This window comes from Monodelphis domestica, chromosome 3 (genome assembly GCF_027887165.1).
Source record: "Monodelphis domestica isolate mMonDom1 chromosome 3, mMonDom1.pri, whole genome shotgun sequence".
Classification (NCBI taxonomy): domain Eukaryota; kingdom Metazoa; phylum Chordata; class Mammalia; order Didelphimorphia; family Didelphidae; genus Monodelphis; species Monodelphis domestica.
The window spans coordinates 264,830,284-264,850,422 of record NC_077229.1 but is presented as its reverse complement, the minus strand read 5'-3'; the positions used below and the strand labels follow the sequence as shown (position 1 = coordinate 264,850,422).

The 20,139-nt window shown below is 35.7% G+C and overlaps 1 protein-coding gene across 19 annotated transcripts in view; it reads right to left on the bottom strand.

The window, feature by feature from the left end:
- EPB41L3 (erythrocyte membrane protein band 4.1 like 3) overlaps positions 1 to 20,139 on the bottom strand; it is a 243,190-nt gene that overhangs the window by 31,421 nt on the left and 191,630 nt on the right. For all 19 annotated transcript variants that reach the window (XM_056823691.1, XM_056823700.1, XM_056823701.1 and 16 more), the window contains one exon: positions 3,557 to 3,664. In XM_056823691.1, coding sequence (XP_056679669.1) covers positions 3,557 to 3,664 — 108 coding nt within the window. The remainder of the gene's footprint in view (positions 1 to 3,556; positions 3,665 to 20,139) is intronic.

The window sequence follows — 20,139 nt, the reverse complement described above, 5'->3', positions numbered from 1 at the left end:
TATATTCCTCTCTTTTTTAATTAGATAGGAAATTTCCATTTCTCCAATTCTATAGTGCCTCTCAGGTTCTCTATAATCTTTCAAATATGTGTAATTAGCTCAGTGTCTATCAGCACTCAGGATATAGTTCACCTGGGCCCAGTCACTTGACTTCTTCAAAGGCAGCTTAAATGCTCTTTGACTCTGCATTTACTTATCTAGCATTTTGAGTCCTTTTCAGTCAACACTGCAGTGTTCCTTTCAGCACAAAGAATTATACTTGTTAGAGAAAAGAGAAGGTAAAAGAGTTGCACATAATAATTCTGCCTTCTCTCTTTTATCCAGGATTACTGTCTCATAGACTCCAACCAGTAATCCTAGCCATTCTTTATTCCTCTTCTTTAGTCTAACTTTAAAAATCTACATCATCTTGTTGACCTCAATATTCCATCAGCCTGCCCCATTTAGAGATTTAACTTGTTAGATACTCTTCTTATTGAACCATTCAGTGCATTTGTATCCATCTTCCATTGCTTGTCCTTATTCCCACCTTTTGTACATCTTTCATAAAGTATAAGGTCAATGAGTTCCAGGTATATTATCATTATACTATATAGATAAGTCTCTCATGTTTTCTTATTGGAATTGTTTCATTATGTGGCTTCAGAACTTGGTTCTAGCAACAGGAATTTCTCCAAGGTAGTAGTGAAGACTGCCTGCCTTAAAGGTCATTCAAAAATGGCATATTTGTAAGTTCACAGTATTTGCATCTGGAAAAATACCCTCGTTAGAAGCTAAGCATCATTTTACATATAAAACGACAGAAGCACAGAAGTGAAATGTATTGTTAAATGACAAAATAAAGTAAGTACCAGACCATGATTATCTGACTCTAAATAAAGATCTATTTTATTATACCAAAGCTTCCTTTTGCATGTTTGTAAATTGATGAAGAATATCTTTATTAGGGTTTGGTTTATGATTGATTTTAAGCTAGGAAAGCTAATGAAATAGAGAAATCTGGTTTGACTTTCTTTTTCTACAGGTAAATAATCATACCAAAGGAGTTGGACTGATAAATAATAAGGGATGGAATGCAGACAAAACTGGAAGGAAAGTAGGAGCCAAGGAAGGGGGATTTACAACAAGTCTAATAAAGAGCTCATTTTTTCTAATATATAGGGGACTGAGCCAAATTTGTAAAAATAGGAGCAATTCCCCACCTGATATGTCAAAGGATATGAAGGTAATTTTCAAGAGAAATCGGGGGTATTAATAGTCACATTAAAAATTCTAAATCATTAATCAGTAGAGAAATGCATATTAAAACAACTCTGAAATACCCCCTTCATACTTCTTAGACTGTCTGGCATGAGAGGAAAAGGAGAAAGACAAATGTCGGAGAGTATGTGGGAAAAAAGGTACATTCATGTATTTTCAGTGGAATTGTGAACATTCTAAAGAACAATTTGGAACTATTCCAAAAGAGCTAGACACTGTGAACTGATTGAACAAGCAATACTGCTATTAGGTCTATATCCCAAAAAGATCCAAGAAAAAGGAAAAGGATTCACATGTACAAAATATTTATAGCAGTTCTTTTTGTAGTGGTGAAGAATTGGAAATTGAGGAGATGGTCATCAATTGGTGGCAGAACAACTTATGATATCTGATTGTGATACAGTTCTATTGTTCTATAAGAAATGACAAAGGATATTGTTTCAGAAAAGCCTGGGGACACTTTTATGAACTGATGTAATGTGAAGTGAGCAGAACCAGGAAAAAATTGTATATAGTCACAATAATTTTGTAGCAATAATCAATGTGAAAGACTTAGCTACTCTGATAAATACAATGATGCATTACAAATCCAAAAGATTTGTTGTCATGTTTTCATGATGTCAAGATGAAAAATACTATCCCTCTCCAGAGAGAGAACTGATGAACTCTGAATGCAGACAGAAACACATTTGGCTTTTTTTCACTTTCATTATTTTTTCTTGCTTTTGAGGACAATGTGGCTAAAGGAAGAACACATTTTTCATGACTTCTCATGAATAATGGATATTGTATTTGCCTTCTCAATGGATAGAGGAGGGGCTGTAGGAGGGGATCAAATTTGGAATTCAAAATTAAAAAAAAATGAATGTAACAAAAATAGAAAGTATTTTTAAATATAATCATGGATGGAAAAGACACAGAGAAGGTTCAGATACCTTCCATAAAAGTTATTGAAAGTTTATAAAATTAGACCTGTGATAAGAGATGATGAAATTGCTTAGTCTTAAATTGAGAGAAAGATTTAAAAATATTTATAAATTTGAATATTTCTTACACAGAAGAAACTGCCCAGTAGTCTTCTATTTCCCTGAGAAAGGGATAAAAAGAAATAGACATAAGCTTCTGGACGAAGGATTAAGTAAGGTATAAAACAGAATAGCCTAAGAGTAAGTTATGCTGAATATTCAGATATGTTGCCAGGAGTATGCTGTACTTAACAGGAGGCCTTAATAAAGGCAATTGCAGAGATAGAATTGTATTTCTCTCACATAGTTTGGTGTTTTTTCCTTCTAAAAAGTGACAAAAAGGATAAGTAGATAACATATCAAAATATATTCCCACCTTCTGCATCCATATGGAAGATTTCTTCCAACTCTATGGTTATTTAATATTTACTTTCTAAGTGATGCTCAGGACCTGAGTGATGACTGAATCATGGACAGTTACAGTAGCCAGTAATACTGGATTAACTAAAATATCTGCAAAAGAGTGGGCATTTATAAGATCACAGTGTTATGCAGCTGAAAGGCAATTTACAAGTTCGTCAACTCGTCTTTCCCTCTATTCATATAGATCTGTCATAAACTATTTCATGGGTCACTCAGAAAATTAGATTATGGAATTCCCTTAGTAACCCTTTTCTAAAATGAGCTAAACAGATGAATACCAATTTTTTTTTCAGAAACAACTGACTTTTTTATGAAAAGGTCTAATATTAAGCTAGGTCTAGTATTGAAGAAAGACAACAAATACCCAAAGTCAAAATTATATGAAAAAAAACACTGTTACTTGGATGGAACTAAAGTATAATTAAATAAATACTGAGAAAAGAAATGGCCCACAGACTGCATTCCTGATAATGCTACATGAATGGTGGAATGATTTTTTCTTCTTCAAAAGACATGCTGACTTTTAGTAATGAACTCAATCATTTCATCCACTGCTGGGAAAATGTTTCCAGAATAAAGCATTTGCTATTAATATTTCTAAGCTACTTACTGCTCAAGGTTCTTATTTTTGAAAAGTGAAATCCCTGTCACTTCATGAATATGTGAAATCAAACAACATGTTCAATGATTTGACAGGCCTGTTCTTGAGTATAAAATCAGACACAACAATCCAAACAGATGCTAAAAATAACTGCACAAATAATGCCAGCCTCTAGCTCTATGAGTTATAAAAAGTTACCAGTCGTTTCTAGACTAGAAAATATTTTGAAGTAATTTTGAATTCAACACTCTTATGCAAATCATTAATAACAAAAAGCATAATGCTCTTGAAGCAGTTTCATCCATACCTTCATAAAAGATGCAGATAGCAAATTTCCAAACGTTGGCTGATAAGTAAATTTGAAAAGTGCATCTATTTCACTTGCTTGGACTGCAAGTAAATTGTCCTTTTGCACCTAAAAACAAACACAATGCAAAGTGGAATACAGATGACTTTCAGCAATTTTGTCATTTTTTTTGTTCATTGTAAAGGATGTTTTCAATATAGGTCAAACTCCATTCCTTCTTTAAGTGGTTGGGGTTGTATTATTCGGCAAATTAAGACTGAATATTAACCAATAGGATGATATCAATATTTTACAGGCATATATTAAAAATAATGAACTTCTAAATATTAAGATAATCATGGCCTCAACCATGATCTTGTTTCCAAAAGAACACAATGAAAGCTGAATACTCAGTCACTGTGAAACTCTTCTCTTTTATCTTTGTGGAAATTTCACTGGCCTTGGCATGGAATATGAATACAACACTAAAAGGGTCAGTGGTTTTATCAGTCTCAAAATCACTTTATGACTGGTTGGGTGATTTTTGGAATTGCTATGGTCAAAACACTGAATAATCCTGTGTTCCAACTGGTGATGAGCCTTTGCAAACTGAACCTAAGCTGGTCCCCAAATAACAGATATACAATTCACTGCCAGGCCCAAAGCTGAAGTAGAACTTTTGTGGAGATGTCACAATGACATAAAAAAAATAAGTACTTTTCCCTGAAAGACATTCACATACTACATTGTCTTAGTAATCTTCACAAAGTTTCAAGTAAAAGTCACAAAGAGCTTTATTTTATTAATAAAGGCATCAGGCAAGATCACATTGATAGTAAAAAACCACAACAAGAACCACTAACACTTATTTGGTACTTTAAGCAAGAGATTGAATGATTCACTCAGTCACATATCTAGTAAGGGCCATAATTGGGATTTGAGCCCCTCTTTCTAATGTCCAGCACTTTTTGACTACACAAGGAATTTTGGTTTAGCTTCATTTTAATAATTGCAACAAGGCTACACAACTTGGATGAACAATGGATGGGATAAGGGAAAATGCTAGAGGCCAGATATGGTATGTCTATACGTATCTCTCTCTCTCTCTCTCTCTCTCTCTATCTATCTATCTATCTATCTTTCTATCTATCTAATGCAGCATGACTGGACTACTGCCTCATCAGCACCTATGTCTCTGCATTGGTTCTCTTGTTTCATCAGTATGTGGTGACTGTAGTTCCCCCAGAGCAGTCCTAAAATAACGATCCTATTTAGCACTTAATGGATTAAATTAGAAAATTATTTGAAATAACTAAGATAATGACAAGAGGAGACATGCTATTTATAATAGCTCAGGGCTTTAAAAATTACTGGCTTATAAATTTTAGCAATTGGGGCTGGGACAGAGGAGTGATAAGCTCAGAATGAGCTATGGTAGTGGATGGGTCCTGGGGTGGGGGGAAGAGGGCTTTATTAGAACTACTTTGTGAACAAAAGAATAATTAAAGAAGAGCTGGAGCCATTGCTCATTTACATAGGATCATAATAAGGGGCATGAAAACAGAATTTCTCAACTCATATTTTACTTCTATTTTCTGTGCCTATGAGAATCAGTTTTGAAAGAGTTGAGATACAACAAAAACAAACAATAGGGAAAAGGGAGTTGTTACCCAAGCTAAGTGAGGAGATGGCAAGAGAGTACTCATTCACTGGCCCTCAAAGATATCGTTACCTACTTAAGAGAAACTATAATCTTTAAAGGACAAGAAAACATGATTGATAATCATAGAAAGATCACAGAAAACCGATGTCAATAAGTTTAACTTCAATTACTTGTAGTATTGTAGAATAAATTATTAAATGAATGGTTTGTGAGTTTTTAGAAATGAAAGCAGTAATGACTATGGGCCAGCTTTATTCAGAAAAGGTCAAGCCAGACTATCCATTTACTTCTTGGAGAAGGTTACTAAGACTGATTGATAAGGTTTTGATTGACAGAGTTTATCTGGATTTTGGCAAAGTATTTGCTTTTCTTATGCACAAGATGGGGAGATATGTTCTAGATTACAACACAGATGCATTCGGAATATGATAAATGACTGAACCTATAAAGTACCATTAATGACTCAATGTAAACTTGGAAGGTGTTTTCCAGTGGAACAACTGAGAGATCTATTTTTGGTTCTCTGTTAAAATTTTCATTAGTAATCTTAGACGAACAAAGATATGATGGGAAGCTTATTAAATTTGAGAATGACTTTGGTTTAACATGTAAGATGACAGAAAATATTTCTAAATGGATATCAATAGCACAGAATGATGAGCTGGATCCAGTAGGATGGAATTTGATGAATACAAATACAAAAATATGCTTAGGTTAAAAAAATCAATTTTTAAGTACAATATGGGGGGGAAGTATGAATAGATGCCACATTAAAAAGAAGTCTTGGAATTTTAGTTGCCTGAAAGCTCAATACTTTTCAAAAATATCTATAACAATTGAAAAAAGTAATGAAATCTTAGGAGAGGCATAGTATCTAAAGCAAGGAAGATGATAGTACTGCTATATGCTACCCTGTTAATATTACATCTGAATGCCGAAGTTAATCCTGGTTTGCATATTTTAGGGAAGATATTGATAAATTAGAGAGTAAACAGAAGACAGTGAAAAGTATGACAATAGATATTGAGATCATGTCATATATAAATTATTGAAGGACTCTAGATGTTTAGCCTACAGAAAAGAAGTTTTGAAAAAGGTTGGGGTTGTTACATGATACCTGTCTTTAGGTATTTGAAAGGTCATCATTTGAAAGAATTTATATTCATTCTGTTTGGCACTAGAGAAGAGAACAAAGAGAAGTTTCAAAAATTTCAGCTTGACAAAAGCAATGAACAAAAATTCCTAAATAATATAGGAATCCAAAAGAGAATGAGAATGTTTTAGGAAAATATTAGTCCAATCAACAATGGATTTCCACTAATGGGGAATGTTGCATAAAGAATTTTTATTTAGGTACAAATTGGATTAGTTGTCCTCTGAAATCTTTTCCCACACTGAGATCCTTATTAGATTAGAGAAGATTAGATTCGATTAGAGAAGAGAAGGAAGAATATTTACATAAACTTAACACTTCAATCAATACTGGGTACGAATGGCAAGTCAGCTGGTTTTTGATAATGTTCAATATGTAGCGTGTGAAAATATATGGAAACTAATTAATTAGTCTCCAGGGAGTGGTACATGACTAGAACAATGTCTGACACATATAAGGTGCTTAATGAGTGCAGGTGAATTGATTAACTGCCTACAGGTACTCTTTTGCAATTCTCTCTAATTTACTGTTCATGGTGCTGAAAACTGACCACCTGAGAGAAGCTGCCAAAAACTCAAGTTTCCTCATGTGTCTTAATGTGTATCCATTGTCATTCTTCTGCTGTTCCAGGACCCCCATGTAAAAGTACAAAGAGGATATTTCAGATTCATTCCAATTGGCTTACAAGTGCTTTACCACCTATAATTCATTACTTGGGCTCTGGGTGCACTGGACTCTCCCTGCATGCTCTCCTTTCTCATATAGAGTCTATTGGGAATCTAAAATGGGAACATTCATATCTGCAAAATATGTAAGGGCTCACCAATCATAGTCTTAAAAATAATATTATTTTCTTTAAAAAAAAAAACAAACCCTTTACTTTCCATCTTGGAATCAATACTAAGCATTGGTTCTAAGGCAGGAGAACAATAAGGGCTAGGCAATTGGGGGTTAAGTGACTTGCCCAAGGTCACACAGCTAGGAAGTGTCTGAGGTCAGATCTGAACCCAGGACCTTCCATCTCTAGGCCTGGCTCTCCATTTACTGAGCCTCCTAACTGTTATTACTATCTGAACACGACAAGAGCTAGAGCTTCACAAAGAGATTAAAGGATGATCAGAACAAATCAGCTTCCAAATATCTTGTTTTTATGTTCCCACTCAAAGCCTACTGTAGGGATGAACATAGTCTCCTAGGAATCACTACCTGGACACATCACACCTTGCAGTGATCTACAAAATTTCAACTTACATTGTCTTATCATTCTTTAATCACAGAATCATAGATTTAGAATTCCAAGAGATCTTCGAGGTTTGTTTGGTCCTTCTCAAATGATTGCCCAGGGGTCTCTGATACCTTTTCAATGAGCCCATCAGATCATTACAAAGAAATTTCAGTTACCAGTAGGGAAAATATTATAAAAAAAGTAATGCAAGTAAAAGCTCTAGGTGGGGTACAGGGTGTCCTCAAGATCTATAAGAATATAAAGGGGTCCTGAGATCAAAAACTTTGAGAAGTAATGAATTATCGTACACTTCCTGCATTGAGCAGATGAAGAAACTATGGCCAAAGAAGTTCAGTAACCTGGCCTTGGTATCATAGTTTATTGGGGCATGTCGGAGAGGCATGCATGCAAAGGACATCATCTGTCAGTCAAAATTTTTGACTACACTTCAATGCAGAGGCTCCCTCTATCATAGTGTAGAATGACTACTGGTTTTCTTAATTCTCAGGAAGAATTCAACAAATGCTCCACACTTGGCCTCAGGAACCCAGGGAAAATATTTCATTCAGTTTTATACTGTCGAGTCAAATGTCTTGATGTTCTTTTGTAACCTATGAATTAATTTTACAATTTCAGACACTTACTCCAATGGAGGCATCTTCTACTTAGGTTCTCCACCTAATGAGAGTAACACTGAGGCATAAGCATATCTTTTTTTTAAACCCTTACCTTCTGTTTTGGAATCAATACTGTGTATTGGTTCCAAGGCAGAAGAGTGGTAAAGGCTAGGTAATGGGAGTCAAGTGACTTGCCCAGGGTCACACAGTTAAGTGTCTGAGGTCAGATTTTAAGCTAGGACCTCCCATCTCTAGGTCTGGCTCTCAATCCACTGAGCCACCCAGCTGCCCCCACCATAAGCATATCTTAAGGATTTGAATGGATAATTTTGTAGATGATGCTGAACAATCTAATGAAGTCTCCTCACTGTAGGTAAGGGGCATCCAGTAAGCAGACATTGGAATGTGACACCACACTTCTTGAGGGCTTACAACTTCTCATCGTCACACAGGGCTATGCTTTATGATCTCTCAGTAAGTGTTTGCAGAATTAAATTTAACTGAGTTGAAGGGAGGCTTTCCCAAAGGATTCTGGTTGCTTTGTAACATCGCCTAGCCCTTACTGCTCTTCTGCCTTGAAACCACTACACAGTAATGACTCTAAAGGTTTTTTTAAAGCTTAATGACAGATTCTGGGAAACAGATAAAAAACTACACAAAGAAACAATTATTTTAGTTACAATTCCTTAGCCACATGAGGTAATGGTAGTGACTGCTCTCTAGAAGACTCAGGACAATAGTAACAAAACAGCAACAACAAACTCCTTGGCCTGAATGAAAGAAAGCAATTTGTGAAACTTGCATTATCTTCAATTATTGGTGAGTTTATTAATAACTAAGGGAACTTTGAAAGTCCCTACTACCTATGACTTAGTAAGGATTTTTTAAATTCTCAAATAAAAATGAATGAAGTCATTTATTTATTTTTTCTTAAAACCTAGGGACAACTCAAATATGCACCATAAGATAGTTCTGGGCACAAGGGCAGTATTTCTATAATAGTGTAATCCAAGAACAAATAAAAGTTGTTCTATTTTTCTGCTCAAACTTTGATTAAAAAGGAACCAAACTGATCTGAACCTTCAGGTAACTACATTTGTTATTTTTGTTCTCTTGCAATGTTAGGAGAAAGAGAAAACTGATAAATGCACAAGGTGATGGAAGAATAATTTAAAATATATTTTTAAAACTACTTTCAAGGTGAATGTGCATTCATGCAGTCCAAAGGTCTACAACTCCACTTACAAGGCTATACAAATTCTCATTCATTCTTAAAATAACCTGCAGGCATCAAGATTTTTAATCACTGAAGAATAAGATGAGCTTTACTATGTTTAGGTTTCCAAGGTTACAAAGTGGTCTGAATTCAACCAGATTTTCAAAAACAGTGCTAGGAACAAAATGTTTTCTACTAATCCTTGGTTTATCAGAATTTAATTCACAAATGCAAATTCTCCAGAACTCATAGGTTTAAAATGTTTTTTTTAAAGAGAAATATTCTTTTATTTCTGTTAAATTGAATATACAAATTATTTTCTTCTCTATGCAACCAACTATTGCTTGTAACTACAATTAAAATTCACATTAACAAAAAAGCATATTAGATGGTAAAAAGACAACATTCTTACTGTGAAAATGTATAATAATATATAAAATTTGCATGAGGGTTTTTTTTTGACTCTTCTATATAAGGATTATGCTCATTAAAGCCTTACAGTTCTTATTTTGGCTAAAACATTTCCATTATAGGAATAATTTCTTGATTTGCTTCCTTTTTTCCATTCCATAAGGCAATTTACAAATCCCTGAGCAGGAAAGGCTGCTATACTATACCTCCACTTGACCACCTAATGAGCGAAATTAGTCTCCCATATACCATCATTGGTTTTATGTTGTCTTTAGTGTAACAAATCAGCTAAGCAACAGCTGCCTCATTTCCTGGGAAGGAAACATTACCACCCCTTCTTAGAGGCTAGTTAGGGCAGTGGATATTTGAGTAGTTAGAGAACAAGAGAAAGATGACTACTCTCATCCATGTTTTCCCTTTTAAAAAACCACTGTGCTATCGTTGAATTTTCTTCAGTGTCTATTCATGATTTTATGACCAAACCCAACTCTCACCACTAGCAATGGACCAGGCAGGAACAGCCTTGATGAAGGATGCAATCATCGTTGTTTGCTTGTTTGAAAACAAGAGATGTCCCAAATAGGCGTCAAACAGTAGTAAAATAGGTAGAAATATGTATTTTGTATAAAGCCATTAGTACTTCTTGAAGCCACAAAGATTGGCAAACATTTTTCTGAAACTTAATCAGATACAAACTTGGAAGCTGGAAAGAAGGCCTCCTCTGACACCTTTGCTCACTTAAAGTAGAACATTTCAGCTTTGGAGGTTCTAACTCAGGACCAGAAGCAAGCAAAATCCCTTTCTGATGGCTTATCTGGCAACACTAAATATAATGGAGCTCCACAACCAAGAACCCTAATATTGCAAATTAAACTAGGTCTCCAGTGACCGTGTTCTCAGAAATGAGGTAAAAAGTTCTAATAGCAGCAACAATGTGCACGGCTTAAGCACCATAGCTATTTTAAAGCTAGACTAGTAAATTAGGCCTGTGTATGTATGGGGGTCTCCTTTCTCTGGAACTGGTGTCAGCACAGGATTTTGAGAACAATTTCCTTATTTAAACTGCCCTCATTAAATACTCATTAAGTACTTAATGACATTTCTTCTGCAACCCTTGAGTCTTCTGAAATAGGGCTACCAAGGATGATTCATTAATAAAAATGTGATTCTTCTTGGGAATGAAGCAGTATGGGATCTGTTAGTGTTGTCAGAAGTAAAACAGTCATTTTCTATATCATTTGATGTCTGGATAAAGCCACGTGGTGAAGGAAGGAAGGACTGAATTGAAAAGGACCGTAAGGATAATATACTCCACCCCACCTCATTTTACCAAAAAGGCAACTTGAGCACCTTGGCTATTATTTTCAAAGTATAATATACTGGTATGAACATTCTAATTAAGAATTTCATGTGTGTTCAGCCTAAAAATTGAGTCAGAATAAGACTATATATATATTGATTCCATTAAACTCCATGCACACACTGTGTGTGCATGGAGTTTAATGGAATCAATCTGGCATTTGTAGGCAATCCAGTTTAAAGAAACTACCAAATAGCTCTTCGATCAGTCAATTAAATGTGTTAAACCAGGTAGGGAAAGTCCTTAATAAATTTGAAAGGAATGAAGGTCACTGTATTAAATGATATGATGATACCTGTGAAGTGTCTTGAGAATTGCTGAAGAGACTCAGTCATGCTTTGTGGGATAAAAAAGCAAGCCACTTTAGTACCCTATCATTCAAGTTCAGGGACAACCCAGAGGAGAGAACAATCTAGCATATTTCTGGAGAGAGGAAATTGTTTGGGAAGGGGGAAGAGGAAAAGAGCTTCTGTCCCTCTCCCCCATACTTAACCAGAGACTGAACTTGTGAAATTAGATTAAATTAAATTAAATCAAATTCCCATGAACAACCAGAATCTCTACAATACACACTGATCAAAATGTCTGAATCACTTTTGGAAGAATTGTGAACTGGCTCAACCATTCTGTAGACAGTAAGAATCTATGGCCAAAGGACCATAAAGGTATGCATACCCTTTGACCCAGCAAATCCACCACTAGGTCCATATTCCAAGGAGATTAAGGGGAAAAAAAACCTGTCTGTGCAAAAATATTAAGAGCAGCTCTTCTTGTGATGGAAAAGAAGTGGAAATTGAGGGGGTGTCTCAGTCAGGGAATGGCCAAACAAGTTGCAGTATAATAAATATTATGATAAAATACTACTTTGCTATAAGAATGGATTACCCCTGAATATTTATATGAATCAATGCAGTGTGGAGTGAGAAGAACCAGGAGATCATTTTTTAAAATAATATTTTATTTTGTCCCAATTACATGTAATAACAATTTTAACATGTTTTTCAAAATCATGAAATATAAATTATCTTCCTCCCTTCCTTCATTTACTCCCTGAGGTGGTAAGTAATTTGATCTAAGTTATGTAAGAATGATCATACAAAACATATCTTCATATTGGTTATGGTAGAAGCGAATACTAATAAAAACCAAAACTCCAAAATACTAAAAACACACAAATAAAACAAAGTGAAAAAATAGTATGCTTTGATCTTCATTCAGACTTCATCAATTCTTTCTTTGGAAGTGGTTAGAATTTTTCGTAATAAGTCTTTCAGAATTTTCCTGGATCATTGTACAATATTGCTATTGCCACAAACAATGTTCTTCTGGTTTTACTTACTTCACCCTGCATCAATTCATGTAGGTCTTTCCAGTGTTTTTCTGAAATCAGCCAGGAGATCATTGTACACAGTAAATAGCAGTATTGTTATGATGATCAGCTATGAAAAATTTAGATGCTCTGATCAATACAACCATTCAAGACAATTCTGAAGGACTCATGATGAAAAACACTATCCATCTTCAAAGAGTGAATTGATGAATTCTGACTGCAAAGTGAAATGTAATGTTTCATTTTCTTTCTCTTGCTACATGGCTAAAATGGAATTTTTTTGCATAATTTCACATATATAAGTGATAAAATAATGCTTGCCTTCTCCATGGGTAGGGGAGGAAGAGAATTTTGAACTCACTTTTTTAAATATCAAAAATAAAGATAATAAAATTAAAAAATAAAGAAAAAAGAAAAATGTTATTTTGGTAAAAAGGGAATGTCTGCATAAGGGTCTAAGGATAAACTAGGCACACAGAGGAAGGCACATTCAGGATCCTAAAAGGATCCCAGATGAAAGTTTCACCATACCTATACAGAATTTCACAAGCATGCAAGAAAGAGGAAGAAAGGACATCCAGCAAAAGGAATCTTTACATCATAAGCTCTAAGTTTGGGCCCACTTTCCCTAGGGCTCTCTCTATATATATACTTGTGGAAATTTTCCCTAGTCTATGGGGAATGTTTGTACTAACTTTTCTTACTATGCAATCTCATTTTTATTCCTTTCTGAAAAAGTCATTTAAGTCTGATTTGTTCATTGATATCAATTACACCCAATGAGAAAGGATATCATTGTGTGTAGGTGGGGGTGGGGAAGTTATGAGCTACAGTATTAGAAAATTGGCCCCAAACCCTAGGTGTACCCCATTGAGAGGGGGAGAAAAAATAGCTATTACCTTGTTGGGGGCCCAATTTTCCAGTGCCAGAATTTGGGAGAGTAGTTCCAGAGTCAGTGGATTCACATGTAAATGTACTATTTTATTTTTGTTTTTGGTTGAACAATAGATAGAATATGATTTTGGAAGAGTAGACATTAGTAATTGGGGTTGGAGATTAGGGAGATTTTATACAGGTGATACAAGCTGAGTCCTGAGGAAAGTTAGGAATTCTAAGAGGTGGATATGAAGAGTGAGAGTATTACATGTATGAGAGAACCAGCAAAGGGACAGTGATGAGAAATGGAATGCCATGTATGAGCAACAATAATAAATACCGTTTTATCAGATTGTGGAGGGAAGAGGAGTACTTTGCAATTAGGCTAGAGAGGGACATCAGATCCAAGCTGTGAAGGACTTCAACTGCCAGAACAATTAATATATGAACGTAGATAAGGACTCATTGGAAATACTGCGTAAAGACATGGTCAGCCATGTGCTTCAGAAAATCATTTTGTTAGCAGTGTGAAAGATGGATTTATGTCAACCAAAAATTAAGGCAGGGACACCAAAGTTCAAGTGAGAAGTTATGAAGGCTTGAAATAGAGTGGTGGCCATAAAAGTGGAGAGGAAGGAAAGAACTTAAGAAAAAAATATGGAGGTATAAAGCAAGTTACATAAAACACTGCAGCCTTTCAATGCATGTCTTGGGTCCTGCCTTGTCCAGATGCATACAAGAAACTTTTTGTTTTAGACAGAGGGTGGCTGCTGTCACCCACTATAGCACACCCACTATAGCAATCATTGGTTTTGTTCTCTTTTCCTTTGATCCCCAAATTATTGTAATTTATAAGTTGGTTATATTTACATGATCCATTGTGGAGACTAGTTTCCCAAAGGATCCTAGGGGGAATGGTATAATTAGAATCGGTCACCCTAAAAACTACGATCCCCAGCAAAGCTACAAAAAACTACCAACTCCCCCCAAAAAACCCTACAAAACTACTGCCTTATAAAATTTTGTTCTCACTATTGCCTAATGTACATTCTCTGAATTACCTTTCTCTGTCCTCTTGGTTGTTCCTCTCCCCCCTGCAGAATATTGGTAGAAGGGAACAACTAACTCACAGATTTTAGTACAGTGCCTGGTCTATAGTAGGTGATTAATAGATGTAGAATTACCAATTTATTGTCTGTTCTATGTTGCCTTTCAAACACAGTCATTGGGATCTACTTACTCAGTAGATAATTGCATAGATTAGGTCCTGAGAAACTCACTGTCACACATAAGGAAGAATTATTATAGTTAAGCCAGATATACATACATACCTCCCCAAATATCGGTACATATATCTAACATCCTTGACAAATAATGCCTATTAGAGAAACTGAGTGAATTGTGCAAAGGAATTAAACTTTCATATTCCACTTTGATATGTGGAGAAAAACAAAAGCTTTAAATAATGAAACCACCCTAAAGGATATTGAACTTTTTTGAACTGGACTTTTGATTTCATTGTTATAAAAGTTCTTATAGTAATAAATATTTAATAACAAATAATATTTACATTAATAATAACTAATATTTAGTAATAAGAGTGCTTACTGTATGTGAGGCACTATGCTTAATGCTTTACAAATATTATTTTATTCTTACAACAACCCTGGGAGGTACATGGTATTATTATCATCCTTTTACAGATTAGGATACTGAGGAAAACAGATTAAGTGATGAGCAGTATTATAAAGACAGCAAGTATCTGAGGCTAGATTTGAATTTAGGTCTTCTTGACTCCAGGTTCAGCACTCTATGAGCTGCCTCAATTCCTAATGAATAATCTTTGCTCTACCAATGCAAATCTTCCTCCCTTCCAAACGTTCCCATAACCATTAAGGGCACAGTATCCCAGAGTCACAACTTTGGTCTCATGTTCAGCTCTTCACTCTCAGTCTCCCTATATCTAATCCATTGCTACTACCTATTGATTTCACCTTTTTAAACAGTTTTCAGATATTCTCTCATCTCTCCTCTGAAATTGCTACTGCTGTGGTATAGGCCCTTATCACCTCAAATCCGGATCGCTGAAATAGGTTGCTGGATGCCTTCCACAAGTCGTTCTCTGCTCCAGGCCTTCTAGCATTCACCTGACAAAATGGTTTTCCAAAATGAAGACTGGGCCATGTCACACCCCTACTGAATAAACATCAGTGACTTCCTGGGGCTCAGATATGAAATGCTATTGGCATTCAAAGCCCTTCATTATCTGCTTCCCACCTCCAAATTAGTTTTCTAAAATCTTACCTTTTATAAGAATCCTTTCCCAATCCCTCTTAATTCTAGCATGTGATTATCCTGTATGTAACTTGCTAGCACATTTTTGTTTGCATGTTGTTTCCCCTTACATTGTGAGCACCTCAAGGGAAGAGACTGTCTTTGGCTTTTCTTTGTATTTCAAGCCCAGCATTTAGCACAGTGCCTGGGACCTAATAAGTGCTAAATAAATATTTTTTGTCCCACTGACTGGCATTTGATTTACAACTTATGCTCTTAGAGAGTTACCCAGAGAACTAAAAAATTAAGTGACTTGCAAAGGATTACACAGTCACAAAGTATGAAAGGCTGATACCAAACTCTAATTTTACTGACTCCAAAGCTCTAAGTACTATGTTACACTTGGTCTTTTCTCAATACACAGACAAGGGAAGAAAGGAAGAAAGGAAGAAAGGAAGGAAGGAAGGAAGGAAGGAAGGAAGGAAGGAAGGAAGGAAGGAAGGAAGGAAGGAAGGAAGGAAGGAAGGAAGGAGGAAGGAAGGAAGGAAGGAAGAAAGAAAGGAAGAAAGAAAGAAAGAAAGAAAGAAAGAAAGAAAGAAAGAAAGAAAGAAAGAAAGAAAGAAAGAAAGAAAGAAAGAAAGAAAGAAAGAAAGAAAGAAAGAAAGAAAGAAAGAAAGAAAGAAAGAAAGAAAGAAAGAAAGAAAGAAAGAAAGAAAGAAAGAAAGAAAGGAAGGAAGGAAGGAAGGAAGGAAGGAAGGAAGGGAGGGAGGGAAAAAGAAAGAAGATGGGTAGATATAGACAGATGGATAGATAGACAAATTTACATGTAAAATTTGGCCTCAAACACTTATTAGGTGTGTGACACCAGATAAGTCACTTGACTCTGTTTGCCTCAGGTTCTTATCTGTAAAATGTGCTGGAATCATTGTAGTATCTTTGCAAAGAAAAACTGAAATGAGGTAATGAAATCTCATACACAACTGGAAAATGACTAAACAACAAAAGATATAGTTTTCTGCATAAGCATATATAATTTCAAATATAATATATACAAATACTATATTTGCACATAAACATATCTTCATTCCTAGTTATAATAATGGTTCCTTTGTACACTGACCTCTTTACTTTACAAAAGACCTTTCTCATTATGGCCCATGTGGCCAGTTCATTTATTACAAGTGGACAGAAAGGTTTTACCATCATTTGTGTCACTATCTCCACTCTCTGAGAAGTCAAGTATTCAAATATGAGCTGCTTCAAAAACCAGAAATTAGCCATTACTGAGCTAAATGAACTGCTAGTCTTAATACAAAGAATAAATTGTACGTGGTGTTGAGATGGAAAGGACAAAGAAGATGTTAAATAAAGGATAAACCCCAGGAATTATAGAAGACCCAGGCATACATAGAAGAAACCTACACTTGGGACATAAATTAAAATTTTCTTGGAAGAATGTTATCTTTAAAGTATATATCATGGCATGATCTTAAAATTACATTTAAATTGTACTTAAAAGATACCCTTGAAAACCAAATGTAGCTCCAGAACTGTTAATATACATCCAAGGAATAGCTTATTCATCTGCCAGGATCAAGCATAAAGAGTTACTAAAAATACCTTCATTATCTGTACTAGAAACTCATCTATCACCAGTGCTAATTAGAGTGTAACTAAAAACCTCTGAGAGTCTGCAGATCCTTCTTTATATCTGAAGATAGCAAAGATCAAACTTGGTGCTTTTGAAGTTCTCTGGGACCCCATTTCCCCCCAAAATTCTCATCTCCTCAATATGTAGTCTCTGCCCTCTAAATTCCAGACAAATTCATTATTACTGAATATACTCTCAAAAATGAACATAGTAAAAGAATACAAAATCCCTTAATTCTCCAGAACATTTTGACTCCTGCTTTTACTTTAAATACTGTAGAAATCCTCATTTATATATTTATCCTCAAACTTCATAAAGCATCTTTAGAGGAAAAAGGCTAGTCACTTTCAGAAAGACGGCCCTTACTCCAAAAAAAAGGAGGCAGAAGGTTGCTAGTATTTACTATACTTGCTGTCTGATCTGTATATATTCAGGGAATTTTCAGGAGACTAAATTAAATTGTAATTTTATTGCTGTAGCTAGCTTAGAAAAGGAGTACATGAAAATTGATTGTCATTGTAATTGTGCCTACCAAAACTGCTCAAAGAACCTGACAGGTTTTTATCCAAGACTTTACTGTTCCGAGGCAGAGTCAAGATGGTGGCCTAGAAGGAGCAGAAGTTCAGTCCTCTGAACACCCTTCTTTACTGATTACAAACTGAATGCTCCTAGGGGACTGAAAATCAAACTTAACAACAAGACAGAGCCAAGGAACCCTACTGCTGGACTTAATTCAAAAAGTACACCCCCACCCCAAAAAGCCAGAATCCAAGAACACTCAGGTTTAAGGGGAAGACAGAAAGAAGGTCCCAGGACCCATCCCCCTTCCCACTCAGAGCTCTGAGACTCCAGCGGCAGTGGGAACTTGTGGTGCTTGTCTGGACGATGTGCCTTGCGGGCAGGGCTGTCCCATGTTCAGAGCATCCAACACAGACAGCGGGGAAGGAGCTAGAGAGGGAGAATAGATCTGGCAGCCTGGCCAGAGCTGTGGAGATCCTCCATATTTGCTCCAGCTTTCCAGGAGGTTTTGGACTCAGAGCACACCCAGCCCAATTAAGCTGAACTTAATCCCATCAAAAGTCTCCAGAACTCAGGGAAGCCCAGGCTCCACACCCATCCTCATTGACTGCTGGACTTTAATCCAATCAAAAGCCTCCAGAGGACAGGAAGCTCAAACCCCCAACAACCCTCCTCCAGAGACTATACCGAGGGATCTTCTGTTAAAGCTCCAAGAGGGGAGACTGACAGAAGCCCCCAAAACCAAAAAAAAATGAGAGGAGCAAGAGCAGACAAATAAGGGGTGTAAAGAATGGGTGAATATGAGCAAACAACAGAAAAAGAAGAAAAAAATTACAATAGACAGCTTCTACTCAACAAACAGAACAGAGGGGTAGAGATCAGCAAACGATAAATCAGACATCCCAGAGAATTGGATACAGGCTGTGAAAGAACTCAAAACACAATAAAGAGAGGCTAAAGGCAATTGGGAAAAGAACTTAAAAATTAAGATAAGTCATCTGGAAACAGAGGCACTTGAACTAAAATGAAAAAATAGTGTCCTAAAAGCCAAAATCAACCAGCTAGAAAATGAGGCAAAGGAGATGAAAGATGAGGCAAAGATGAAAGATGATACAAAGGAGATGAAAGATGAGGTAAAGAGGATAAAAGATGACCTTCAAAGAAAATCAGACCAGAAGGAAAAGGATGACCAAAAAGCCAGGGATGAAATCCAGTCTTTAAGAACCAGAAAACAACAACTGGAATTAAGTGACCTCACAAGGCAGCAGGACACTATAAAACAAAAAGAAAAGAATGAAAAAATTGAGGAAAATATGAAGTATCTCATTCACAAAACAGACGATTTAGAAAATCGTTCAAGGAGAGACAATTTAAGAATCATTGGTCTACCAGAAGACCATGACAAAAGAAAAAGCCTGGACATAATACTACAGGAAATTATTCAGGAAAACTGCCCCAATATCCTAGAACAAGAGGGAAAAGTGGAGAATGAAAGAATCCATAGATCGCCTCCTTATTTAATCCCCAACTGACAACACCCAGGAATATTATAGCTAAATTCAAGAGCTATCAGACCAAAGAAAAGATATTACAAGCTGCCAAGAAGAAGTCATTCAGATACCACAGTGAGGATAATGAAGGATCTGGCTGAATCCACGCTGAAGGACCGAAAGGCATGGAATATGATATTCCAGAAAGCAAGGGAACTAGGTCTACAACCAAGAATTAACTACCCAGCAAAACTGACTATATTCTTACAGGGTAAAGTATGGTCATTCAACAAAATAGTAGAATTCCAAGCATTCATGAAGAAAAGACCAGACCTGAACAGAAAATTTGATGTCTAAGCACAGAACTCAAGAGAATCATCAAAAGATAATTAAAAGAGAGGGAAAAGGAAAAACAAAACAAAACAAGAAAAAAATGTTTAAGAAACTTAATAAGTTAAAATGATATGTATCCCTATAAGAAAAGAGGTCATTGGTAGCTTAAAAACTGTTGCTATCACCTGGGAAGCTAGAAGAATTACACTTAGAGGGAAAAGTGACAAACTGTATAGGATGAAAGGACAATAAATAAATAGGTATATAGATATATGCATGCATAAATACATATATATGTGTGTATATATATGTATATATATACAACTAGAGCTAAAAAAGTGTTTAATACTAAAAGAAATGGGAAAAGAAACAAATGGGGTACATTTATATGTCACAAAGAAGCTCATGGTGGGAGCGGGGGAGAACATCAATACACTGGAAGGGTAAAGAGGTTGGAGATAGGAAATACTCGACTCTTATGTGCTT